The 27966-nt window shown below is 45.6% G+C and overlaps 1 protein-coding gene across 1 annotated transcript in view; it reads left to right on the forward strand.

Moving 5' to 3' along the window:
- Window positions 1–27966, forward strand: part of LOC126095663 (zinc finger protein basonuclin-2-like) — a 199373-nt gene that overhangs the window by 111153 nt on the left and 60254 nt on the right. The window contains exon 4 of the mRNA XM_049910420.1: window positions 19662–19858. Coding sequence (XP_049766377.1) covers window positions 19662–19858 — 197 coding nt within the window. The remainder of the gene's footprint in view (window positions 1–19661; window positions 19859–27966) is intronic.

Genomic DNA, 27966 nt, shown 5'->3' on the forward strand with positions numbered 1-27966 from the left:
GCCGCCCATGCCCTATTGTGTGCGCCGCGCCGCCGGGCCTGTTCCTCCAGAGCGCGAAAGCGCAGGGGGTCCGGCAGTCTCGTGCATCGGCGGTGTCGTTTAAAGTCGTCGTCACGCGGATGTTGCATTCGAAAGTCAGCGTTGAGGGTACTGGGTTTCTGTAAAAAAGCCAACGGCGGAGTCTTTCTCTAGCATGTCAGGTATTCTGAACACGCCTTTGAATGTAGACCAACGAACTGAAGAACGCCGCCTGCGTCACATGCTGGCCATCTGCCCTTTCAGTACACGCTACAGCCGGCCGCGGTGGTCTCGCGGTTCTGGGCGCTCAGTCCGGAACCGCGCGACTGCTACGGTCGCAGGTTCGAATCCTGCCTCGGGCACGGATGTGTGTGCTGTCCTTAGGTTAGTTAGGTTTACGTAGTTCTAAGTTCTAGGCGACTGATGACCTCAGAAGTTAAGTCGTATAGCGCTCAGAGCCATTTGAACCATCGATGCCGTATTGTATCTCAGCTGAAGCCCATGTTTGGTGGGTTTAATGCTGGGTGTTTCCCTAAGAGCGTGCAAAAATTTAACACGACGAGCAGAATGCTGCACTGAACAATTTGAGTTAGTAGCCAGCTCATGGAGATACGCAAGTAAGCTTATCTGAAAATGGTCCAAATCGTTCTGAACACTATGGGACTTAACATCTGAGGTCATCACTCCCCTGGAACTTAGAACTACTTAAACCTAACTAACCTAAGGACATCACACACATACATGCTCGAGACAGGATTCAAACCTGCGACCGTAGCGGTAGCGCGGTTCCAGACTGAAGCGCCTAGAACCGCTCAGCCTCCCCGGCCGGCTGTTACAATTACACTATAGTAATTTAGACTAATTGGAGGATTAACGTAGGGACTTGTTCGGTAACTGGCGACCTACTCCATCGACAGGTTTCTATTCTTTGCTAAGGAACAAGTGACAAATGCTAAATAACACCCGACCACTGACAGTAGAAGGATATGGAGAGGGAGGAACGTGTTAGCTACAGCGAAGCCTTCGCACGAACGCTCTGTATGCATTCTAAAGTTAACGAAGTACGATATTTCGTGAAAGTTGTTGTGGAAACGATTAGTACTATATGCCTGCAAGACATTGAGTGCTTACGGTCAAGGGCGAGCAGTGGGAGAGCTCGAAGCCGGCCAGAGTGCCCCTGCTACTGTGGCCACAGTAATGGCTGCGTCCACAAGGGTCTTCTCGCGATTAAGAAAGGTCGCCGCAGCCGGAAACGCTGTTCGAAAGCATGCCGGCAGTCGTACACAGTCCTCTTCCTGCGTAGCCCTAATGGCGAAAAGGAACATGCATGTCACGCCTAGGCAAATCGCTGAAGACTTCTCAACTGCTATCGGTACACGTGTCTCTGATAGAACCATTTCTTGGCGATTAAATCAAGCTGGTTTGCATACTCGGAAGCCTGTTAAATACATCCCACTTCCACCACGCCGTCGTCGAGAAAGAGTTTGTTGGTGAAGGGATCATGTTGGTTGGAGTCAGCAACAGTGGTCCCGGGTAACGAATCCCGCTTCATAGTGGTGATTCTGACCGCCAGTTAGTGTGTAGAGAGAAAGAGGAACACTTTACACACCACAGAACGTTCATGCCTATCTTTCATTGAGGTGCCGTTAAAGCACAACGGCATTGCAGGCAGATTATTCTGAATCATGCCCCTCTGTCTAGGGGTTCGCTGGGTCCCTACTTCCTGTTTGTTGACGACAATGTCCACCCATAAAGGCCGCTGAGGTGTCGGACATACTGGAAAGTGAAGATATTGAGCGTAAGGGACGGCCTGCATACTCGCCGAACTTAAACTCTATACATCATTCCTGGGACGCCCTTAGCAGACATGTTTCTCAACGAGCCCCCTCTCCCCGAACCGTGCAAGCACTGAAAACCGCCTTGAGAGAGTTGCGGAACAATATAACGCAAGGACTCTTCAACCGTTTAGTGGCCGACATGGACAGCAAGTGCAAGATGTGGGTTAGTGCTTGAGGAGGGCACATTCCTTAGCGAGAGTCCGATATCGACCGTTATGTGGGGAGTCTGATCCGTGCCAAACGTGAACATTAATAATGTCTCTTATCCTACTTTCCCATGTGGTGAAATCTCTAACATTTTTCATTGTGAGTATACCAATCCACCTCTGTTACGTATATACCGTCTTGATGTGATTATTCCTGAAACCTCCTGGCAGATTAAAATTGTGTGCAGGACCGAGACTCGAACTCGGGACCTTTGCCTTTCGCGGGCAAGGGCTCTACCATCTGAGCTACACAAGCACGACTCACGCCCCGTCCTCACAGCTTCACTTCTGGTAGTACCTCGTCTCCTACCTTCCAAACTTTACAGAAGCTCTCCTGCGAACCCTGCAGAACTAGCAGTCCTGAAAGAAAGGATTTTGTGGAGACAAGGCTTTTGTGAGTCTTGCTTGGGTAGCTCAGATGGTAGAGCACTTGCCCGCGAAAGGCAAAGGTCCCGAGTTCGAGTCTCGGTCCGGCACACAGGTTCAATCTGCCAGGAAGTTTCATATCAGCGCACACTCCGCTGCAGACTGAAAATCTCATTCTGTGATTATTCCTGCCCAACATTGCGTCTGTTCCTTAGCAATTGTCAAGCAGAATCACTGAATCTAGCTGCAAAAAAATTTTTACATCTTTACATCTAATGAATACATTTCGAATTAGTTTGAGGTCGGATTCATTCCTTAGCTCGTGACTTGCTACACCACGTTACAATTCTTTCCTCAGCAGTAATCAACGCAAGCCGTTTGTCAGTCATTTCAACGGATGTCTTTTGCTAAAAGTTTGAGCGTGTGAGGAAAATACAATACATCTCTTCGAAATGCTATTTCTACTTCTTTAACCATTACACTGATATTGTTGCATGAAACGTTCATAAAAAGATTCGTTGAAATAACTAAAAAATTTTTTGGCTCTGGTAACAAGTAATCTGGTATTTTTTCCAACATCGGAGGTCTATATTTTGTCTACAACATCTATGTTATGATTATTCAAAGGCTTCAGTGCCGATGTTTAAAAACTTAACATCGATACTTTGCAAATGATGACTATCACCGAATATCCCTAGTACCAGCGCGTCAGCGCGCGTGCATCAATGACACTGGAAGCCCTGTTTGCTGCATTTTCGCGTCGAGAAACACGTCCCGTATGAGGACAGTATAAGAAACGGATGCATTGCGTCTGCACCGCCGTGAACTAGACAGTCTCGTCTGGAGATGAGTCAGTTAAAACAGTTGGGGCGCAGGAATACCTTTGGATGTGCGCTGTAAGGCTGTACTTCGTACGTGCGGGCAATCGGACGGGTCGGGCTCCGTAGAGCTGCCACGACGCCACCTGGCTCGCCATTGTTCCCGCGTGATAACCGTAAAAGGCGCGCGTCTGACGCAGTGTGCGCATGCGCTGTGTGTGCGCGCCTTGATTTGTCCGCACTTGCATCACTGCGGCCACTTAAAATGTCGTCGCTTGCCTCGCCACGGCTCGCTCGCTCATTGCCGAGTTGTCAGAAGTAATACCTGCTGTGTCGGATCCCACCCGCGGGCTGTGTTATTACACGAGACACTCGCGCTTGCGTCATCCAGCTATTTCGGACACTGTGTCACATTTCGGTGTGATGTATATAATCTGTGATCCGCGCCACTCTATTAATTCGTAAGACATGGAGTGCCGCAATCTTTTATCCCGCGTTTCTCTAGAGCCCACAGTTTTTTGTCTCTGGCATTAAAAGTTGGAAGAGCACTGTAAGGCTATCCCTGCGTTCATTATTGTGTTGCGCAATACCTTACATTCTGTAATTTCGCGACCTTATCGTACGGCTGAGACAGGTGTGCTTACTATTTCCGCTTCTCTGAACTACTTAATTCCAGATGAACTACACTTCAATTCGCCCGCCGTCTAACGCGCTGCTTCCCTAGCGGATTAGTGTCGAGGTCCGGTGTGCCAGCCAGACTGTGAATGGTTTTTAAATCGGTTTTCCATCTGCCTCGGCGAATGCGTGCTGGTTCCATGGACGCGTACACCATAATTACTCTACCACACAAACATTTGGGGTTACAGTGTGGTATGAGACGTTTCTGGGAAGGATACACTGGGGACCGAACCACACACTAATCCTGGCTTCGGTGTGGGACGGCTGTGGGGCGGATGGGCAGCTGTGAGCCACTGAGGGTTACGACGGGGCGAAGCCTCTGCGTCGTTTCTAGGTCACTGGTTCAATACCCAGTATACACACATATTTCAATTTGCGTCTAGTGCGTGGGACCCGTGCGGGGTAGCCGCGTTGTCTGAGGCGCCTTGCCACGCTTAGTCCGGCTCTCCCTCCCCCTCCCCCCCCCCCCCCCCCGCGCCGACCGTCGGAGGTTCGAGTCCTCCCTCGGGCATGTGAGTGTGTGTTACCCTTAACGTACGTAAGTTAAAGTAGTATGTAAGTCTAGGGACCGATGACCTCTGCAGTTTGTCCCATAGGAACATACCACAAAATTCCAATATTTGCTAGTGTATAGAAGGAAGATGAAACACTTTTTTTTCCTAAATATCTCGAAGAAACATGAGAAAAGCCTGATCTAGGGGATAGGGAATGCTTCTGGTAGCATAATTAAAAGATAGAGAGAACACGCTGTTAAATGCACGACACGCATCTTCTATAAATGCCTTAAGGTGGGTATTTGGCTGCAACAAGGCTCAGAAACGATCAAGAAATTATGAGTAAGTAATCTGAAACTGAGGTTTAACAGGAAGCAAAGCTTTCAGAGAGGCTAGTGCAATTTTCAGTAGTAATACGAAACAGGAATTAAAGTCCAAACCTTAACTATAGCCACTTGCTCGAACTGATTTTCTCTCTCTCTCTCTCTCTCTCTCTCTCTCTCTCTCTCTCTCTCTCTCTCTCTCTCTCTCTCTCTTTCTCTCTCTCGCTCCGTTACTTCCTAGAGTGAACCACGTCGTGACGAGATCGTTGCGACAGTCAGTTACTCACCAGAGTGGTGCACAAGACGGAAAATCGCTTCACTAATGAGTTACGGAATCATCTTTAGGGGAAACTCCTCTCACAAAGAGAACGTTTTCAAAATTCAGAAACGAGTCATTAGAATTATATCTGGTGTTAGTCCTAGATCATCATGCAGAGACCTCTTTAAGAAACTAGGTATTCTAACTACTACTTCTCAGTACATGTACTCAATGATGTCCATTGTTATTTCCAACAAGACTCTTTTTACACAAAATAGTGCAAAACATGATTATAATACCAGAGCGAAAAACAATCTGTATAAGGATATAAAAGCTTAACATTAGTACAAAAAGGAGTCAAATACATGGGTACTCCTATATTCAGTAACTTACCAGAGCATATCAAAGGTCTTGTAAGTGATGAAGATCGGTTTCAGAGTGAATTAAAGAACTTCCTGTTGGCCAACTCCTTGTACTCCATCGATCAATATCTTCACAAGGATTGTAGCTCATAAGTCTGCATTAGAATTGTACGATATCCATGTATCTGAGTAAAAAAGTATCTAAAAAAAACTTTGACTCTTTCCACATCCCAGAGACTCCCCTCCAAGGGATCCATGGAAAACGATAAATGTAATGTAATGTAATTGAACTAAGGTAAGTGTGTTGGCTTCATTCTTCGTGGTTCTTCAGCATCTATAAACTTTGTAAATGACGCCATGGTTCGACAACTGGCTGACTTGTATCCTTCCTTTTTATTACTGTAGTTTGAGCTGTTCGACCGCTTTCAAACACCTGGAACTCCATATAAGAATGAGACTGCTGTGTTAGTGTTATAGGCCAATAGTAGAAACTGGAGCAACACAGATAGATGTTACAGAGTCAGTCAGTACTCCACATATGTATTTATTTATTTAAAAAAATAGCAAAACGTGTATTTTTTATAAAATTAGTACCTTGAATCGGTGTCTATTAGAATACATATAACTTTTGTCTGTTCCGGACTACCAGTTTTCTGCAAAAAGTGCCTCCTAATCGATTTTTATGATACGTGACGATATTAAATGCGCACTGTTCATTTAAATAAACAATGTCTTCCATACACTGGGATGTTCTAGCACACAATTAATGATAGTCCGTGAAATAATAATAAATGAAATTTCAAAAAGATAAATGACGAATGACTTTACCTTGACGTCTTGTTGACATAACTATCACCTTGGAACATTATAAATCAGATTGTTTAAAACTGAGTATAATTCACATCTGCAGCAAGGCTTGTCATTCGTCGTTGAAGACACCCAACTTTTCCTTGTACGTTTTCGTTTAAAAGTATGTCATACCGAGGAAAAACTGTTGCCTGTGAAGAAATACGTACCTGATTTATAGCATCGAAATTAAATATGAAGCTGTTCTGTGATCCGTAACGCGTGCTGTAGGGAGCAGTTTGCACACAGGAAATTGTAGGCCGAAGAGAAGTCGTATATTGAATTAGGGAACCATTTTGTTCCGAAGGAAATTTTTCGAAAGCGCCAACTCCATTTGCTGTTGATTGGAGAATAAGTCAGCAGTCTCGTAACTACCTGTGATGGAGACTAGACCAGAAAAGCGTTCAGCGTAGCCGTCTTAAATCTTCAGCCGAGTTCGCTAACCAGGCATCCACTGGAAGTCGTCGAGACCTAAAGCGGCGCTTTACGACACGCCAGACGTTCGGTTTACGAGCCAGTCACTTCATTACATGACACGACAGCCAAGATACAGACGTCCTTTCGTTCCTTTTTTTCGCGTCTGTTTGTTTTTATTCACAATATGTCTGAATGCTTGTCCACCTCCGTCGCCACTTGACACGACTGGTTCCTTTCCCGCTTTTCTTCTTGTCGAGAACGCGAGATGTAGTATCTCTTGTAATCTTGTCGGACTGCCTTTTATTATTTAATTTCATTTCTCGAACGCTCGTTTATGGCGGGAGCAGCACGACTGCCTTAGATTCCTGTAGGGAAATGTGCGTAAGCATTCAGGTGTTGTGTTTATACCGACAGCCCACATCGATCCTCGGTGTTGCTATTGTTATTCGCTTGCACCGTAAATATTTTAGTCTGTTTCATAAATTACGTTTAGCACTGGGGAGTAGTATTACACGATGCGCTGTGGAATGGTGTGTCGGCGTATTAAATATAATTTAAAGTGAAGGCCGTTGCGACATACGGTGTCGCCGTGTAGCTGCAGCAGTCGTTCATCATCTTTACGCCACGACGTAGTCTTGTGGAAGATTCCAGCTGGATATCCGGCCTCTTAGAGTATCACCTGACGTGAAAGCGTTCGTGGATGTTGAGAGGTCGAGTTTTGTGACGCCACAGTCTGGAATTTCACGTGTTGCTAAGTTGCGAGGCGTGAGGGAATAATATGCCAAGACAGATTTCTGCCTCGTGCTAAGGAATGTGGCCAATGAGATGGATAATCGGTTTTACGTCATGTGCAGAACTTAGAAGACGCCATATTGGATTTAGTCTTTTGGAATTTGTATTTGGCGGTTTTCACACACGTCAACAAAGGTTTTGCATGACTCCTTCATTTCGTAATTCATTGGACAGGAATCATAAGTTGACCCTCAGACAAGCATTTATACTCATTTGTTACACTCATTTGGCATTCCATTGATGAGGTCATCAACCCTAGTCCAAATTGTCCCACTCTTCAGCGGCGATTTTGTGTACGTTGCGCACAGCTCGTTTAAGTTGATCCCACACATTTTCAATCGGGTTCATGTCCGCGAAACAGGCAGTTACTCCATTCTGGGGATCCTGGCATCCTGAATGAACGTGTTCCCGAGACCAGCACAATGAGCATGCGAGTAACAATACATCAACATGAAATTGTCATCAAAATATTGCCGATACGGTCCAACTATTGGTTGATGAATCTCGTCCGTATACCTTAGAGCAGTGAGATAGCATCAACAACGAAGAGAGGCGTACGGTAGCCCCATGTAATTCCACCGTAGAACACCGCTCCACCACCAGCTTGTTGCACAAGTGGGACACAGTGTCAGAGTCTTTCGATATCACCGGATTGTCTCCAACCATGTTCTGTTCGATTATCAGGGTACAAACGAGTCCGAGTTTCAAACGTAAACAACATTGGACACCAACCCTGGGGTGTCCATTCTCCTGATTTCTTGCCCATATGTAACGGAGTCCCCGGTGTTGTGGTGTACGACTTGGTGCTCGCCATGACGGTCGGAAATGGGAATCGCATCATGCAATAGTCTCTTATCTGTTAGGTGCAATACATGACATCCTGTAGCCTCTTCGAAAGCAGCATTCAGTCCTGGAGCAGTCAGCCCAAAAGTCATAGATATGTGTAATCCTGCGCACTTGTCGAACGTGAACGGCTTTTGGAGTGCTAAGTCCTGAACACTACCTGTCAGTCCATGACCGCACCACCTTACTTTGACTGCGATGAACATGTTCGCAACTTCCCTGGTTGAGAAGTCTTCTGCGTGTAGCGTTATAATGCGAACCCGATCATTGGTCGCGACTAACCTTTGCGCCATGATGAATGTACACTCTAGTGTTCCACAGACGTCTCTAATCCGTCCCTACTGATGCTTTACCTGCATCCCACCCGTAGGTAGCGCTCAGGTAACTGTGGGTATCTTTAAAAACGACGCCAGGAAGGACGTTACTACAGACACAGGAACAGTCACAATAGCAACACACCTGCATAACATATAAAGGTGATGCAACACTTTTGTTGATGAACGTACGTACTATGAATATATGCTGCTGACACGCTGAAGATCTCTCGAAACGCGTTGTATTTGGTACGAATTGTTATAATAAAAGGCCCTGAAACCACAAATCGTTAGTTAAACGCTTCCGATTTTTTGATGACATCTGTGGCTACAATCTTTAGATATTTGTACAAATTGTGTAACATATAATCTAGAATCTACTGTCGTCTCGAAACCGTAGTGTAATCGACAGTCATGAGCTGTAGTGGGTGGGACAGTAGGTTCACACGTGGCTAACATGATCATATTTGTTTGCCTAACGTTTTCTGAATATTCTGGGACTTTGTTTTCCAATAGCCGATGTTATTTGTTATAAACAAGAGCGCTGTCCGTTCAGGAGAGGGTTGTTCCATTTTGTAAACGTTCGAGGATATTAGTGTTTAACGTCCCGTCGACAACGAGGTCATTAGAGACGGAGCGCAAGCTCGGGTGAGGGAAGGATGGGGAAGGAAATCGACCGTGCCCTTTCAAAGGAACCATCCCGGCATTTGCCTGAAGCGATTTAGGGAAATCACGGAAAACCTAAATCAGGATGGGCGGAGACGGGATTGAACCGTCGTCCTCCCGAATGCGAGTCCAGTGTGCTAACCACTGCGCCACCTCGCTCGGTCGTAAACGTTCGAGGGAACGTGGACCGCGAATTTCAAGGCAGCAGTCTACGTCACTGGCTCATTCCCACGCAGACGAATACGTTTCATGCTGCAGAGACAGCAAAACGGCTACTTAATGTGCCCATATTCTGACACTAACGTGTTTTATAATTTCTTTGAAAATATGTTAATAAACTACTGCTGTCATTATTTCAGTGAAATTGTTTATATCTGGTGTAATATTGCTGCAATTGATAAAACAGTAGAAGAAACAATGTACAACGCTGTGCAAATTATAAACACGATCGATATCTTATGAACACATTAAAACACAACGAAATGCACCGTGATAATTATTCCTGAAAATAAAGTATGTTTTTAGCTGTCAATTTACTTTTCAGCGTAATATTATAATGTTCAATCATTGTAATGAAACTCGTCCTCCTTTAGAAGTAGTACAGGCCAGGTCCAGATTCCACATAATGCCTTAAATTGATTGCCAACTTCGTCATCAAACTGCCTGTTATGGGTGCTCAGCTTTGATAGAGGAAAATGGTTCAAATGTCTCTGAGCACTATGGGACTTAACATCTGAGGTCACCAGTCCCCTAGAACTTAGAACTAATTAACCTAATTAACCTAAGGATGTCACACAAATCCATGCCCGAGGCAGGATTCGAACCTGCGACCGTAGCGGTCGCGCGTTCCAGACTGAAGCGCCTAGAACCGCTCGGCCACACCGGCCGGCCGATATAGGAAAAAATATTAAATAGTCTGCGCTGACAGAAACTCGACTGTGAAACAGTAATGTACATTTTAAGTGTGCCGCATAATGGCGGTGGATTGCAGCACTCCAGCGATGCTTTTTTTCACTCCGATGCAGACAATGCGATAATTCTGAAAGCTGGGATTACTTTACATAGGTTTAACATTTCTGTAAATAAAATTCGACACACATTTGACTCAGTACGTATCTGACGTTAGCCCTGTAAATTACAGTACATTACATTGTGCGCCTGGATAAGCCGGCCGGAGTGGCTGAGCGGTTCTAGGCGCTACAGTCTGGAACCGCGCGACCGCTACTGTCGCAGGTTCGAATCCTGCCTCGGGGTGGATGTATGTGACGTCCTTAGGTTAGTTAGGTTTAAATAGTTCTAAGTTCTAGGGGACTGATGACCTGAGAAGTTAAGTCCCATAGTGCTCAGAGCCATTTGAACCATTTGCGCCTGGATAAGCAGTTTACGTAATAACGCATCGGAAGACAACCATACAAACACAAAGAGACACACTTACAGAGAGAGATAGATAGATAGAGAGAGAGAGAGAGAGAGATAGAGAGAGAGAGAGCGAAGCTTTAAATGTATAAATCGGTTGAAGAACACAAATGAATACTTATCAGTACATGACATCGTTTTTTTTTTTCAAATACATCATTATTTTATTTGTTTTTAAAACTACTAATTTTCGTAGTTGTTTACATAAAACACTGTCTTTACGCATTTGTTAGTCGCACGACTCGTATTATAGTTTTTGTACGTCTCACTTTACTTGCAAAATATATTATTATTATATAACGCTATAGCTAGTATGTCGTCACTGGAAAACATTTGTGTGTCAATAGAGTCAATGAGGGAAGAGCAGTGTTTATATAACGTTAAAAGTAAGAATTATCATAACGTTAGCGAACCGAGTCGCTATACTGCATATTTGACAAAGTGAAATGCACAGGCCGAACCTGTCGACTTCAGAAGGAGGTCTCTCTCTCTCTCTCTCTCTCTCTCTCTCTCTCTCTCTCTCTCTCTCTCTGACACACACAGACACACATACACACACACACACACACAGACACACACACACACACACACATAATGGCTGATCAGATGACTTGAAATTACGCTCCCCCTTATCGTGCGACACAGCTGCATGAAGTACCAACCACTCCATATTGCGCCAGGTGATACGACAGAGCGACAGGCAGGTATGAGAATCTCAATAAACTCAGAAGTACGACGTCATTTGCATCTTGCATTTGCTGCTCCACTCCATTAATATACAAAAGTATGGCAGTGTGTCTGTTCGTGCCTTCCGCTTGGCGGCACTTTAGTAGCAAGTTGCAGAATGCTGTGGGAGTTTCGTGGCTCATTACCTTCGACTCTAACATACCACTGTCTCCACTGGATTCACTGAATCTCTGGTTCGTGCGTTAGCACTCAAATACGAAATCAAAGATTTTCTACAGTAACGTACTTCGCGACTATTCTCAGTCAACTGGAGCTAAACAGCTTCCATTCACGTTCATTTAATAGCTCAACTGTTTTTAATGAAACATGAAATACTTTTACCAGTTTTAAAACCAGGGATATCATTTCTTATAGCTTTACTGCTCAGAGTATAAATATATATTTGAGGATATGTGGTCAGTTGATCGTAACTTCCTCAGTTAACAAGTAGGGGAAAAGAATGGCACATTGTCAGAAAAGTAGATAGTAGATAGTGTCGGAAGTTCCATGCGGCTTTTCGCGGATGATGCTGTAGTATACAGAGAAGTTGCAGCATTAGAAAACTGCAGCGAAATGCAAGAAGATCTGCAGCGGATAGGTACTTGGTGCAGGGTGTGGCAACTGTCCCTTAAGGTAGACAAATGTAATGTATTGCGAATACATAGAAAGAAGGATCCTTTATTGTATGATTATATGATAGCGGAACAAACACTGGTAGCAGTTACTTCTGTAAGATATCTGGGAGTATGCGTGCGGAACGATTTAAAGTGGAATGATCATATAAAATTAATTGTTGGTAAGGCGGGTACCAGGTTGAGATTCATTGGGAGAGTCCTTAGAAAATGTAGTCCATCAACAAAGGAGGTGGCTTACAAAACACTCGTTCGACCTATACTTAAGTATTGCTCATCAGTGTGGGATCCGTACCAGATCGGATTGACGGAGGAGATAGAGAAGATCCAAAGAAGAGCGGCGCGTTTCGTCACAGGGTTATTTGGTAACCGTGATAGCGTTACGGAGATGTTTAACAAACTCAAGTGGCAGACTCTGCAAGAGAGGCGCTCTGCATCGCGGTGTAGCTTGCTCGTCAGGTTTCGAGAGGGTGCGTTTCTGGATGAGGTATCGAATATATTGCTTCCCCCTACTTATACCTCCCGAGGAAAACACGAATGTAAAATTAGAGAGATTCGAGCGCGCACGGAGGCTTTCCAGCAGTCATTCTTCCCGCGAAACATACGCGACCGGAACAGGAAAGGGAGGTAATGACGGTGGCACGTAAAGTGCCCTCCGCCACACACCGCTGGGTAGCTTGCGGAGTATAAATGTAGATGTAGATGTAAAAGAGTACACGTTCCGCGTGTGCTGGAGACGCAGCTCTGCTGTGGTATGGATAACAGGTGGACATTACGGCGTGGGAGTGAAATACCGTGGCAACTGGAAACGTACTCCAAAGTTGAAACACGACGGTCAGTACGATTATCCTGGGCAAACCGCCTTAATTTGCTCTTCTTTCTCCATGTATTTGTAACAGTGGTACTTTGTAAGTAGAACGGTAGATTCTGCACGTTGAATTTACGTACAGTATTACCCTGTGAGCAAATATATTAAAGATTTTATACATAATGAGTACCTGAAAGTTTATTGCATTATTAGTGGCCTTGTAGAAGAAATTTTCATTCTTACTTCAATTTAAAATGCTGTTACTTAAGACAAGCGAGGCGCTGCGTGTATTTAGCGGCCTCTGCATACCAATTTTTGCTTATTGCTTGAGCCTGTACCTTCGAACAGTTGGCCTTTTTCTCTGGCATGGTGAATACTTACGTTATGCAAATATTTTGTTCTTTGGACAGCTGTTATAGTTTTATGCAGACAAGAGCCTTTACCAGTGTGCGTTGTGAGGTAACGGGCGAGTCGTCGAGCCCTGAAAATATTCTATGTCTATCCACAGGGGATGTCAAGTAGATTCCGTATTTCTAGATTTCCGGAAAGCTTTTGACACCGTTCCCCACAAGCGACTTCTAATCTAGCTGCAGGCCTATGGGGTATCGTCTCAGTTGTGCGACTGGATTCGTGATTTCCTCTCAGGAAGGTCGCAGTTCTTAGTAATAGACGGCAAACCATCGAGTAAAACTGAAGTGATATCAGGTGTTCCCCAGGGAAGCATCCTGTGACCTCTGCTGTTCGTGATCCATATAAATGACCTGGGTGACAATCTGAGCAGTTCTCTTAGGTTGTTCGCAGATGATCCTGTAATTTACCGTCGTAGTAAGGCCATCCGAAGACCAGTATCAGTTGTAAAGCGATTTAGAAAAGATTGCTGTATGGTGTGGCAGGTGGCAGTTGACGCTAAATAACGAAAAGTGTGAAGTGATCCACATGAGTTCCAAAAGAAATCCTTTGGCATTCGATTACTCGATAAATAGTACACTTATCAAGGCTGTCAATTCAACTAAGTACCTGAGTGTTAAAATTAGGAACAACTTCAGTTGGAAAGACCACATAGATAATATTGTGGGGAAGGCGAGCCAAAGGTTGCGTTTCATTGGCAGGACACTTAGAAGATGCAACAAGTCCACTAAAGAGACAGCTTCACTCGTTCGTCCTCTGTTAGAATATTGCTGCGCGGTGTGGGATCCTTACCAGGTGGGACTGACGGAGGACATCGAAAGGGTGCAAAAAAGGGCAGCTCGTTTTGTATTATCACGTAATAGGGGAGAGAGTGTGGCAGATATGATACGCGAGTTGGGATGGAAGTCATTAAAGCAAAGACGTTTTTCGTCGCGGCGAGATCTATTTACGAAATTTCAGTCACCAACTATCTCTTCGGAATGCGAAGATATTTTGTTGAGCCCAACCTACATAGATAGGAATGATCATCAAAATAAAATAAGAGAAATCAGAGCTCGAACAGAAAGGTTTAGGTGTTCGTTTTTCCCGCGCGCCGTTCGGGAGTGGAATGGTAGAGAGGTAGTATGATTGTGGTTCGATGAACCCTCTGCCAAGCACTTAAATGTGAATTGCAGAGTAATCATGTAGATGTAGAGGAAGTAGTGACCGCGCGGGCCGCTCGGCTGGGTGACCACGTGGTGCTAAACGTTACCCGGACGAGATGGGTGGTCGGAGCAGGTGGTCCATCGGCCGCGTGGCTGGGAATTCCACGTTGACACCGAGACGACGACGGCGCTTTGTGTCGAAGGAGACGTCTGTGCCCGGAGTGCCAAAGATGGCGGACTTTGTGAACCCTAGTAGCGGACATTTCACAGTTCGTATAGAAACTAATAGTAGCCAGATGAGTCATGATACCTCAAAAAGAAACATGAACATTACTATAATTGGAAGGAGAAACAGCATTGGTCGTATTTGTTTGTTTTATTATCCGCAAAATCGATTTTCGGTCACTTAGTGACCATCCTCAGTGCTGTAATATACAATGAAAACTGGTAGGCACTGGTATCAACATTAGCTTAGAGCCTATCAGTGCCTTCCAATTTTAATTGTGTATTACGGTTCTGAGGATGGTCACTAAGTGACCGAAAATCGATTTTGCGGATAATAAAGCAAACAAATACGACCAATGCTGTTTCTCCTTCCATTTATATCCATTATCTGGTCGTGGTGCACAGAACACTCCATGGAGTCGCCAATCAATGAACATTACTATTTCCAGAATGAGATTTTCACTCTGCAGCGGAGTGTGCGCTGATATGAAACTTCCTGGCAGATTAAAATTGTGTGCCGGACCGAGACTCGAACTCGGGACCTTTGCCTTTCGCGGGCAAGTGGTCTACCAACTGAGCTACCCAAGCACGACTCACGCCCCGTCCTCACAGCTGTACTTCTGCCAGTACCTCGCCTCCTACCTTCCAAACTTTACAGAAGCTCTCCTGGTAGAGCACTTGCCCGCGAAAGCCAAAGGTCCCGAGTTCTAGTCTCGATCCGGCACACAGTTTTAATCTGCCAGGAAGCTTCAGCATTACTATTATTTGCACGACGATTCTGATGGTGTAATCAGATTTGCAATAACGTTAGTAGTTTAAAGTTTAGTATCTGACGGGAAATTATACAAGTAACACCCAGCGACGAATTTCCAAAATTTAAACTCTTAATCCGATTTTGTCGATCGACGTGTCTTTAGAAAGCTATTAGTGTAAGCCGAAATTGGTATGAATTACAGACATGTAACTTAAATAGTACATGAGTTACTGGAGGTCAACGTGGCTGATTAGTATCGATCACGTCAGGCCATAAGCACTCCAGTTACACGAAAAAACGGTAGCAGCATACTTATATATTGATTCATCTATGTTTTTAATATCCGATATATGCTATTCATGAAGAAGCTGGTCAGCTATTTACTTTGTTTTAGAAAGCACAGAGACATTAGGCTCCTGGCCTACCTTTCGCTTCTTTTCTTATGGTATATGTTTATTTAATTGTTTATGTATTTAATAAGCGAGTTTATGGTCCAGCCGTAGGAATATTCATTTAATTTAAGTTATTTAAATGTAACTCCAGTATTTCGGATGTGCTTAAATGTGTGTGTGGGTGCGTTGGCGCGAGCGCTCTAGCCAGTCACAGCGCTCGTGAATGGGGGACTGGATGGGACCATCGTTTCAGGGGAGGACACAAGGTAGTTCTGGCAGTGCGGGAGTGCTGGAGAGTACGGCACAGGACCCGGAGAGACCCACGCACAGTCGGCGAAAGGACTTGGACAGTGGAGCAGTTTGCGCGTGGTCGCGGAGAACAGAAATATTTAGGAATGCCGACCTGTGCTCTTGTGTGATGTCCGTGCCTTCTGCAGTGAATATCTCGCGAGCTGTGTTGTTCATAAATAATTAAGTGCTGTGGGAATCTATTGTTTCCCTGTAATTCAACTTACATTTTATTTAACTGCTGGACCATCGACACCAATAAGTGTTTTGCAGAAGTATACCGCATTCTCAAAAGTACTTCTACTATCGCACTCATCATTTAAAGTCGTTAAGATAGAACCATAGGTTCCTTTCAGATTACGCTGATACAATAGCTCCCCACTTAGCAATCATATACAACCGCTCGCTCACCGATAGATCTGTACCTACAGATTGGAAAATTGCGCAGGTCGCACCAGTGGTTAAGAAGGGTAGTAGGAGTAATCCTTCGAACTACAGACCTATATCATTGACGTCGGTTTGCAGTAGGGTTTTGGAGCATACATTGTATTCAAATATTATGAATCACCTCGAAGGGAACGATCTATTGATACGTAATCAGCATGGTTTCAGAAACGCAGCTAGCTCCTTATTCACACGAAGTATTGGCCGCTATCGACAGGGGATCTCAAGTTGATTCCGTATTTATAGATTTCCGGGAAGCTTTTGACACCGTTCCCCACGAGCGACTTCTAATCAAGCTGCGGGCCTATGGGGTATCGTCTCAGTTGTGCGACTGGATTGGTGATTTCCTGTCAGGAAGGTCGCAGTTCGTAGTAATAGACGGCAAATCATCGAGTAAAACTAAAGTGACATCAGGTGCTCCCCAGGGAAGCGTCCTGGGACCTCTGCTGTTCCTGATCTATATAAATGACCTGGGTGACAATCTGAGCAGTTCTCTTAGGTTGTTCGCAGATGATGCTGTATTTTACCGTCTAATAAGGTCATCCGAAGACCAGTATCAGTTGCAAAGCGATTTAGAAAAGATTGCTGTATGGTGTGGCAGGTGGGAGTTGACGCTAAATAACGAAAAGTGTGAGGTGATCCCCATGAGTTCCAAAAGAAATCCGTTGGAATTCGATTACTCGATAAGTAGTACAGTTCTCAAAGCTGTCAATTCAACTAAGTACCTGGGTGTTAAAATTGCGAATAACTTCAGTTGCAAAGACCACATAGATAATATTGTAGGGAAGGCGAGCTAAAGATTGCGTTTCATTGGCAGGACACTTAGAAGATGCAACAAGTCCACTAAAGAGACAGCTTACACTACACTCGTTCGTCCTCTGTTAGAATATTGCTGCGCGGTGTGGGATCCTTACCAGGTGGGATTGACGAAGGACATCGAAAGGGTGCAAAAAAAGGCAGCTCGTTTTATATTATCACGTAATAGGGGAGAGAGTGTGGCAGATATGATATGCGAGTTGGGATGGCAGTCATTACAGCAAAGACGTTTTTCGTCGCGGCGAGATCTGTTTACGAAATTTCAGTCACCAACTTTCTCTTCGGAATGCGAAAATATTTTGTTGAGCCCAACCTAAATAGGTAGGAATGATCATCAAAATAAAATAAGAGAAATCAGAGTTCTAATAGAAAGGTTTACAACGAGGAGTGTTTCGATTTTTGGCGGCGGAGAGAGTTGCAGACCGTAAAATGTTTCGACGGATGAAGGCTGCGCACGGTGAGTACAGTCTGAGTCGTTACGGTGTTGAGGAATGGCGCGAGTCACTGGAAGACGATGCTCGTCCTGGACAGGCTCATCGTGTCGTCACTCCGGAAACGGAAGTGAATGTTTTAATCTTGGGCAACCATAGAATCACCTTGGACGAGAACCGTTGGTTACTAGCCGTTAGCAACGGACGACGGTGTGGCTGTGTCCAGGCCTGGACGCGACAGCAGTCTGCTAGCTTCTTCAACGATGGAATCGACCGGCTAGTGTCGTAATGGCGTCGACCGCTGTGGCCGAGCGACTCTAGGCGCTTCAGTCTGGAACCGCGCTGCTGTTACGGTCGCAAATACGAGTCCTGCCACGGGCATAGATGTGTGTGATATCCTTACGTTAGTTACGTGTAAGTAGTTCTAAGTCTAGGGGTCTGATGACCTCAGATGTTACGTCCCATAGTGCTTCGAGACATTTGAACCATTTGTCGTAATGGGACAAATATGCCAACAGTTTTGTCGATTATTTTTGAGTGAGTGTACTGTGTATAACAACATTTTTTAGTTAATAAAATCGTTACTGTTACTTTACACTAGTGACCGGGTTTCATTTGAATGCCCCTTATATTTTTACATACATAACAATATATTAAAAAAAAGACCAATATTTGTTATGTAACTGTATTCACACCCTATACCACATGGTGGTAGATTCCATTACCTAAAGCCGAGAGGCTCCTGTCATACATAAAATTAATATGAAAACCACAAATATCACATATCATGGCTTGAGACAGCACCCAGATTACACTCAGCGCAAGTCATAATAAATGCACACTTGTATAAGCTGCGGGCTTTCAAAGTTACTACTACGTACCCTCCAACTCGACGTTGGACAATTACAAGTTTTGGCTGGTTTCGTTGTATAGGGGCTGGGATACGTGGGTGCCAAATACTGCTGAGTCTACAGTGCACAATGTGAATACACACGTGAATCGAATGGTCGAACGTTTCCATCACTCGGAAATTGCGAATTATGAATGCAACATATAAATTTATAGATGAAAGTTTGTAACTAAATAAAATCTGCAGGTTCTACATCTACATCTACATCTAGATGATTACTCTGCAATTCACATTTAAGTGCTTGGCAGAGGGTTCATCGAACCACAATCATACTATCTCTCTACCATTCCACTCCCGAACAGCGCGCGGGAAAAACGAACACCTAAACCTTTCTGTTCGAGCTCTGATTTCTCTTATTTTATTTTGATGATCATTCCTACCTCTCTGCCCTATTACGTGATAATACAAAATGAGCTGCCCTTTTTTGCACCATGTCCTCCGTCAACCCCACCTGGTAAGGATCCCACACCGCGCAGTAATATTCTAACAGAGGACGAACGAGTGTAGTGTAAGCTGTCCCATTCCAATATTTGCTACAACAATTGTAAATCTTCGTTTTTATGTAATATTGCGAATTAATTGTCTGTTTGCTCGTCTACCTTGGCCAATGCTGTTCTTAATTTCACTTTTACTGGATCTATCTTTGTCAGTAATGACAATAATTTTTAAGAGTCCACAGATATTACAAGCCCAGTATTTCTGTTCTTGACTCAGTCCTCCGGTAAACAAGTACTTCTTCCTCTCTAAATGCTTAAACCCCATTTATGATATTCGCTGTGCGCCTTTCTAGCCTAGTAGATTACGTCATTCTCATTCTCTGCAAAAATGATATGGTCATCAGCAAAATGTTAAGGAAACATCTTGCCATGATTTGAAGACAGACCAATACTACAACAAGGACCCTAGGGCAAAATTCAACTATATAATGTAGAAGCTATGGCTAATCATTGTGGTAGAGCACCTCCATTACTTGTACGCCAGTACAGTAGCCGCTGAGCACAGCGCCACCTTGTTGTGTGCCCGCAGCGCTTCCGCAACTGCCGCACCAGAGCGACGTGGAACACGCGGCCTCCCTGGTGCTCTACGGCTGCCAGGCGCTACCCATCCGGCTCAAGATCCTGCTGGACAGGCTCTTCTCCAGCGTCGGCCGTCGACAGCTGGCCCAGCTGCTGCTCCAGTTCGGCTGGACGCTCGACGACTACGCTCGCGGCTACATCGTCCGGGTAAGTACAGCGACCCGGCTCTCAGGCAGTCCCACTCCACCATTAGAGTCCTCTCAGTTTCTTCCTGTTTGGAAAGCATTCACCCTGTCTAGGTCTGAGCATCTGGGTACCTTAGCTTTCATAAGAACATGCAGAAATTAAACAGGAATACCGGAATTCTCCACAAGATATTTATGGAGAGGTTGTCAAGGCCCGACTATACATGGAGGGCTGGGCAGGCGTTCCTATGGTTGTCAGGATGGCGTAGCTGCTGTCCCACCCAGGTATTACTGGTTCGACGGCGGACTGAATTTCGTCCAACGAAATTGTTTCACCGCGGAAAATCACAACATGATCCCGCAGTTCAACGAACATAGAAAAGATAGAGACTGAGATAACCGATCGTGAAATAGAACAGCAATTACAATCTCTTAGTAGTGGAAAGGCATCAGGACCACGTGGGATAGATGTAAGATTCGACACAAAATATCCGAAAGAACTTGCTCACCTTCAAGCAACAGTTTATCGTAGACCACTGAAGCAGTGAAGGGTACGTAGCAACTGGAAAAAAGCGAAAGACATTCCGATTTTCAAGAAGGGTCGTGGGACAGATGCACATAATTATGGGCGTATATCGTTGACGTCAAAATATTGTAGAATTACGGTACATGTTTTCTGCTCACTTATTATGACGCTTTTGGAGAACGATAATCTCCGGAATATAAGACAACATGGGTTCCGCAAAGAGAGATATTGCGAAACGCAGCTTCCTCTGTTCCTTCATGAGGTCCATACCGCTGTAGACAACGCATTCGGAATAATGCCGAGCTACTTGACCTCAGAAATGCCTTTGACATCTTCCCGCCTTGCCGTTTAATAATAATAATAATACTAAAAAAAATACGAACCTTCAAGTATGTGACCAGATTAGCCACTGGATACGAGACTTCCTGACGTAAAGACCGGAACACGTCGCTCTTAATGGAACAAAATCGACACATGTAATGATAATTTCCGGTGAACCCCAAGGAAGTGTGATACGGCTGTTAATGTTTACAATGTACATAAATGATGTACTAGAAAGCGTCGGAAGCTTTGTAAGACTGTTCGCAGATGATACAGTTGTCTATAAGAATACAGCAATACTAAAAGACAGTATTACTTTGCAAAATGGCCTACTGCGGATTGATTATGAGTGATGCAGGCTTTCGCAGTTGACTACAATGTAAATAAATGTAACATATTGCTCATTCATAGGGAAAAAAATCCACTACTGTAAAACTGCACCATTGATGAAATTGCTGTAAACAGTATCTGCCACAAAATATGTAGGCGTAACCATCCAGAGCGACCTTAAGTGGAATGACAACATTAAACAAAGAGTAGGAAAACCAAAGCCGAACTGAGATTGATAGGAAGAATCTTAAGTAAGTTCAGCTCATCCACGAACAAAGTGGCGTACAGGCGCTTGCTCGACTCATTCTTAAGTACTGTTCATCCATCTGGGATCTTTACCCGGTGGGACTGACAGAGAAGATCCAACGAAGACCCTCCCACGATCGTTTAGTCCGCGCAAGAGCGTTACAGAGACGTTCAACAAACTCCATTGGGAGACATTACAAGAGAGGCGTTGTGCGTCACGCGAAGGTTTCTATGGAAGCGTCGTGAGAGTAGTTTCAGCAAGAGTCGAGCAAGATATTACATCTCTGTATCTCCATCTTTTTAGCGATGGTTGCGGGACTCGGCTGTTCGTTAGAGGATGCCAAACTAAACACTTCTTAGCCGTCAATTTTCAACCTTATTTTATTTGGAAACCAGTTTTAGCGTTTTATTACGCCATTTTCAGCTCCCTGACCGACGTGTAGGAATAATATACCTCGGCAGGTGATAGTTGAAGTGGTTACTGTAGCAAATATGTACTAATAACGGCATTGCTGGGCCCTGTTTTGATCACAAAAACTCGCCAATTTAAATCACAGTTGCAGGTCATCATTCGTAATGGATAATGGATATTCTGAAAAGAGATGTACAACTTGCTTCGCCAGAGCAAGATTCGGGGACAGGATTCGAAAACTTTTTCTTCGAGTACTTTCAAACTAATGCTAAGGCAGTACACCTAACATGTTGACGTAGCGTCAACAGGTTAGTGCTCTTCACGAACGTGGTTTTGCAGTCAGTGCAATGTTTACAAATGCGGAGTTGGCAGATGCCCATTTGATGTATGGATTAGCACGGGACAATAGCCGTGGCGCGGTACGTTTGTATCGAGACAGATTTCCAGAACGAAGGTGCCCCGACAGGAAGACGTTCGAAGCAATTGATCGGTGTCTCAGGGAGCACGGAACATGGCAGCCTATAACTCGCGTCTGGGGAAGACCTAGAACGACGAGGACACCTGCAATGGACGAGGCAATTCTTCGTGCAGTTGACGTTAACCCTAATGTCAGCGTCAGAGAAGTTGCTGCTGTACAAGGTAACGTTGACCACGTCACTGTATGGAGAGTGCTACGGGAGAACCAGTTTTTTCCGTACCATATACAGCGTGTGCAGGCACTATCAGCAGCTGATTTGTCTCCACGGGTACACTTCTGCGAATGGTTCATCCAACAATGTGTCAATCCTCATTTCAGTGCAAATGTTCTCTTTACGGATGGGGCTTCATTACAACGTGATCAAATTGTAAATTTGCACAATCAACATGAGTGGGCTGACGAGAATCCGCACGCAATTGTGCAATCGCGTAATCGACACAGATTTTCAGTGAACGTTTTGGCAGGCATTGTTGGTGATGTCTTGATTGGGCCCCACGTTCTTCCGCCTACGCGCAGTGGAGCACGTTATCATGATTTCATACGGGATACTCTACCTGTGCTGCTAGAACATGTGCCTTTACAAGTACGACACAACATGTGGTTCATGCACGATGGAGCTCCTGCACGTTTCAGTCGAAGTGTTCGTACGCTTCTCAACAACAGATTCGGCGACCGATGGATTGGTAGAGGCGGACCAATTCCATGGCCTCCACGCTCTCCTGACCTCAACCCTCTTGACTTTTGTTTATGAGGGCATTTGAAAGCTCTTGTCTACGCAACCCCGGTACCAAATGTAGAGACTCTTCGTGCTCGTACTGTGCACGGCTGTAATACAATACACCACTCTCCAGGGCTGCATCAGCGCATCAGGGATTCCATGCGACTGAGGGTGGATGCATGTATCCTCGCTAACGGAGGACATTTTGAACATTTCCTGTAACAAAGTGTTTGAAGTCACGCTGGTACGTTCTGTTGCTGTGCGTTTCCATTGCATGATTAATGTGATTCGAAGAGAAGTAATAAAATGAGGTCTAACGTGGAAATTAAGCGTTTCCGGACACACGTCCACATAACATATTTTCTTTCTTAGTGTGTGAGGAATGTTTCCTGAAAGTTTGGCCTACCTTTTTTGTAACACCCTGTATAGCTGTTACTCCTGCAATGTTAGAACGTACGGACTGTCATTCGAAATGATCGACTAATACAAACGCACTTCTCCTTCTCCGTGACAACGCAAGTCCTCACACAAGTCTGCCAAGCCGAGAAGAGCTCACAAAAGTTCATTGGACTCCTCTTCCTCATCCACCCTAACGCCCGGATCTCGCACCTTCCGACCTGCGTCTGTTTGGCCCAATGAAGGACGCACTGCCCGGGAAGCAGTACGTGGATGATGGAGAGGTTATTGCCGGCCGGTGTGGCCGAGCGGTTCTAGACGCTGCAATCTGGAACCGCGCGGCCCCTACGGTCGCAGGTTCGAATCCTGCCTCGGGCATGGATTGGGTGATGTCCTTAGGTTGGTTAGGTTTAAGTAGTTCTAAGTTCTAGGGGACTGATGACCTCAGATGTTAAGTCCCATAGTGCTCAGAGTCATTTGAACCATGGAGAGGTTATTGATGCAGCAAGACGTTGCCTCCAACGTCCATCGAGCCCTGCCCGTAAGTTGGCGTAAGGCCGTTACATCGGAGATTATGCGGAAAAATAGGGTCTTGCAGCCAGTAATACGGTGTGTCGGCATCCTGAACAAAACAAACCTGCTTTCAGAAAGAAAGTGACGCATTTCTTCTTGAACGCCTCAGATCTGTGAAGTATAGGGCAGCGAGGGTATTTTCCCCAATAAGCCAATAAAAACTTTAAAAGAGGGAAAGATGTGGGTGGTGGGGCTGGTTATGAGATGTGAGGTTTGGGTGACATTTTGGTGAATTGAGAATGAGGTAACTGACTGCCACGGAGGAGCAGGTGTAAGTTCCCGTAGGGCCCAGTGCATGTAGTTACGTCAGTGCTCGACCGTCTGATTACCTGCAGCTTCTGGAAGAAACCGCAGTCGCCGTTCGGAGCTGTATGTAGCCTGGTCGCCAGCGCTGCCTCGGAGCTCGCGCCCTCGCTCTCGCCCTGTGGCGGAAGCCGCCCCCGGCGCCGCCCCCGCACCTACCTGCCGCCCCCATTAGCGCCGCAGAACAAAGTAGCCCGCTAATGGCAGGGGTCGCCTTTCGGCCCATTACCGCCGCCGCCGCAGTCGGCACTCGGTCCGCCCCCACTTGTCCTCAGCCCCCGACATGTGTAACTCTGCGGACACCACTCAACGCCACTGCGGCACGTTTCTCACCATTTACTTTTTCATTCCGGCAGCGCAAGGGCACTCATAGTCGTTAAATCCGTATGGCGTTTAATCGTTGGCCACTGAAACAAAATGCAATCACATCAACAATATACCATCTCTCTCTTCGACTGTGCTAAAGTGGACGACCTAAATCACATTTTCTTTGGCTGCAAATATCGGACGAATGTGACATAACATAAGCCCTCTGGTACATGAGTTACCAGCTTTAGCCCCTCTATTGTTATCATCAAAAGACATTTTTTGCAGATGAAATGTGTTCGCAGTTACGAATACGAACAACCGTCTGTTCTATAAGGGAATGACGACAATGAAAATTTGTGCCGGATGGAGAGTCGAACCTGGATTTACCGCTTCGCTATGGCTATCTGTGCATGACTCACGACCAGACCCAGACGTCCATAAATCTTCGTTCCTGCGTCACAACCTGTTCTCGGACAGACGTTATGTATTTCCATCATGCATCTTTCATCTAAACAACATAGTCACTGCAATATTGGATTTATTAGTCAATACCAGGCAGCGACTTTCAGTTAAAATGTCCTCCTGGGCACGGGAATTATATTACGTGTGTGCGAATACAGTTTTTGACGCTGGAACGACAACATATGGGAGTTTGGCTCTGATCGTGAGTCGTGTACGAGTAGCCAAAGTGGTCAGGGCGACGCTCATGTAAAGTGAGATACCCATGTTCGAGCTCCAGTCCGGCACACATTTGGACTATGGTCGTTGCCGTACACTGCTGCTGTCTGTTCGTTTTCGCAGTTGCGAATACATTTCGTGTGTTTCAAAACGGCTGCAGTCGCCAAGGTGTCCGTCTTCTAAACAACACGGGCATTGCAGCGTCGTATTTTCATACAGTAAGGTTAGCCGGCCGGTGTGGCCGAGCGGTTCTAGGCGCTTCAGTCTGGAACCGCGCGACCGCTACGATCGCAGGTTCGAATCCTGCCTCGGGCATGGGTGTGTGTGCTGTCCTTAGGGTAGTTAGCTTTAAGTAGTTGTAAGTTCTAGGGGAATGATGACCTCAGATGTTAAGTCCCATAGTGTTCAGAGCCATTTGAACCATTTGAACAGTAAGGTTAAAAGAAAGTGTCGCGTTATTCTTCAGGAGGTGGTATTGGTCAAAACTGGAAGATATGTTCCTGTAATTGTATGTCGGGGAACTAATACCTGTTGAGGTATGGGCCATTGATTGTGACAGGTAATGTGTAGTATTTACAGGTAAGTCAGGATTCATAAGAGATGGCATGGTAAATTACCACAGTACATTGCGGTAGATGCAAATCCTCCAGCAGTCATGGAGGTGAGACGACATAATCGCTTCCCTAAATGTATTTTCGCTGAAAGATTCATAACGGGTGTTGGGTATCGCCGATTTGTGCGAGATGAATTACCAGCGCAAGTGGTAAAGAAAAAGGACTTTGATTTGTATTCAACCGTGCACCACGCCATTTCTTATGGATTAAGCGACAGTAGCCCACCACCACGGACCGTGAGCGATCTGTTGGACAAAAGCATGCCCTCCCTTTCACGAGACGTGAACCCGTTCGATTTCTGGTTAAGGCGACATTTAAAGACTTTTTTGTATGCCCAACCCATCAACAATGTGCAGATGTCACACGAGAGTGCGACCAACGCGTATGACGCAAATCGAATCGCTGCCCTTAATTTAACTTGTACGTATCAGAGTGTGTACTTTGTATACGTGCACCTACTTCGAAAGAGAGAGAGACACTACAACTCGTGCCGGGTACAGCCAGTGAGGCATAGCGGCGCAAGATCAACTATAGTTGATTGTCAGGCTGGAGTCCAGGCAGAGAGGACATACAATACAGTGCTGGGAAAAAAAAATTGTTCTCATGTAAAAACGACATCGATTTTGATCCGATGACGGCATGTGCCACCTGGGGCACAGCAGATGTACTGATAATGGTTTCCACGTCGCACGCCAATAGTTAGTGTAGTCCATCAGAGCAGCATCTACCTGGGGCACAGCAGATGTACTGATAATGGTTTCCACGTCGCACGCCAATAGATAGTGTAGTCCATCAGAGCAGCATCTACCTGGGGCACAGCAGATGTACTGATAATGGTTTCCACGTCGCTCGCCAATAGATAGTGTAGTCCATCAGAGCAGCATCTACCTGGGGCACAGCAGATGTACTGATAATGGTTTCCACATCGCTCGCCAATAGATAGTGTAGTCCATCAGAGCAGCATCTACCTGGGGCACAGCAGATGTACTGATAATGGTTTCCACGTCGCTCGCCAATAGATAGTGTAGTCCATCAGAGCAGCATCTACCTGGGGCACAGCAGATGTACTGATAATGGTTTCCACGTCGCACGCCAATAGTTAGTGTAGTCCATCAGAGCAGCATCTACCTGGGGCACAGCAGATGTACTGATAATGGTTATCACGTCGCTCGCCAATAGATAGTGTAGTCCATCAGAGCAGCATCTGTGTCTTCCCTTCAATAGGGAGCGCCCACACGCAGAAGGCTCAATGTGAAGCGAGCAGGCAGTCATGCCACGGAGACTCACTCTTGCTTCCTACAGCCAACTGAGCGATCCTGAAAGGGCTCAGATTGTGGCCTTCGTAGTGGGCTTTTCAGAGAACTAACGTGATACGTCAGCTGCGCAACAACGCTGCTATCAGTCATCACGTGAACATTCTCACGCCCGTAGACGAGGTTCTTCAAGCCCACGCAGCACAGACGTCCGCGAGAATAGTCCTATTATAAGGGCAGCGGTGGCAGATCATACAGCACAGATAAGAGGGCTTGTGAACCCAGATATGTCAACACCACCTGTTGCGAACCGGTTGTTAGCAGTTGGACTACGGGCACGTACACCTCTAGCAAGCCTTCCACCCACGCCACATCTTCGACTAGCACGGCTCGACTGGTTCCTTCGCTTTGGGGGTGGAATCGATCGCCGCGGTCTTCAGCGCTGAAAGCAGATCCTGCCTGCACTTGATGGTCGTTTACGCGTACGACGTAGAACGCGTGAACACGGTCTCTTAGAGTGCATTCGTCCAACACACACTAGGGCAGCCTCAGGGCTTATGGTACGGGGTACGATAAGCTACAATTCTCGTTCACCTTTGGGCACACTAACCAGCTAACCAGCGCTCGGTACGTCAGGAATGTTGTTAGACTCGTTCTTACGCCGTTCTTGCAATAGGAGGGTCATGTGATGATCCAACAGGGTAATGCTAGCCCACACACTGCCCGTGCAACTCAGCGTGCTCTGAAAGACGTGTAGCAATTTTCCGGGACAGCAAAATGTCTCTAGTTTAGCACGTGCGGAATATGACGGGACGAGAAGCGACTCGTGCGACACGTCAGCCAACAACTTTTACAGAATTACTTGAACGCGTCGAGAAGGACTGTATTGCAGGACGGTATTCATAATTTATACGATCGACTAGTCAGCCCCTGCATTACCGCCCCCTTAGGCTATACCACGTACTATTATGGG

Source organism: Schistocerca cancellata, chromosome 8, assembly GCF_023864275.1.
Source record: "Schistocerca cancellata isolate TAMUIC-IGC-003103 chromosome 8, iqSchCanc2.1, whole genome shotgun sequence".
NCBI classification, from domain to species: domain Eukaryota; kingdom Metazoa; phylum Arthropoda; class Insecta; order Orthoptera; family Acrididae; genus Schistocerca; species Schistocerca cancellata.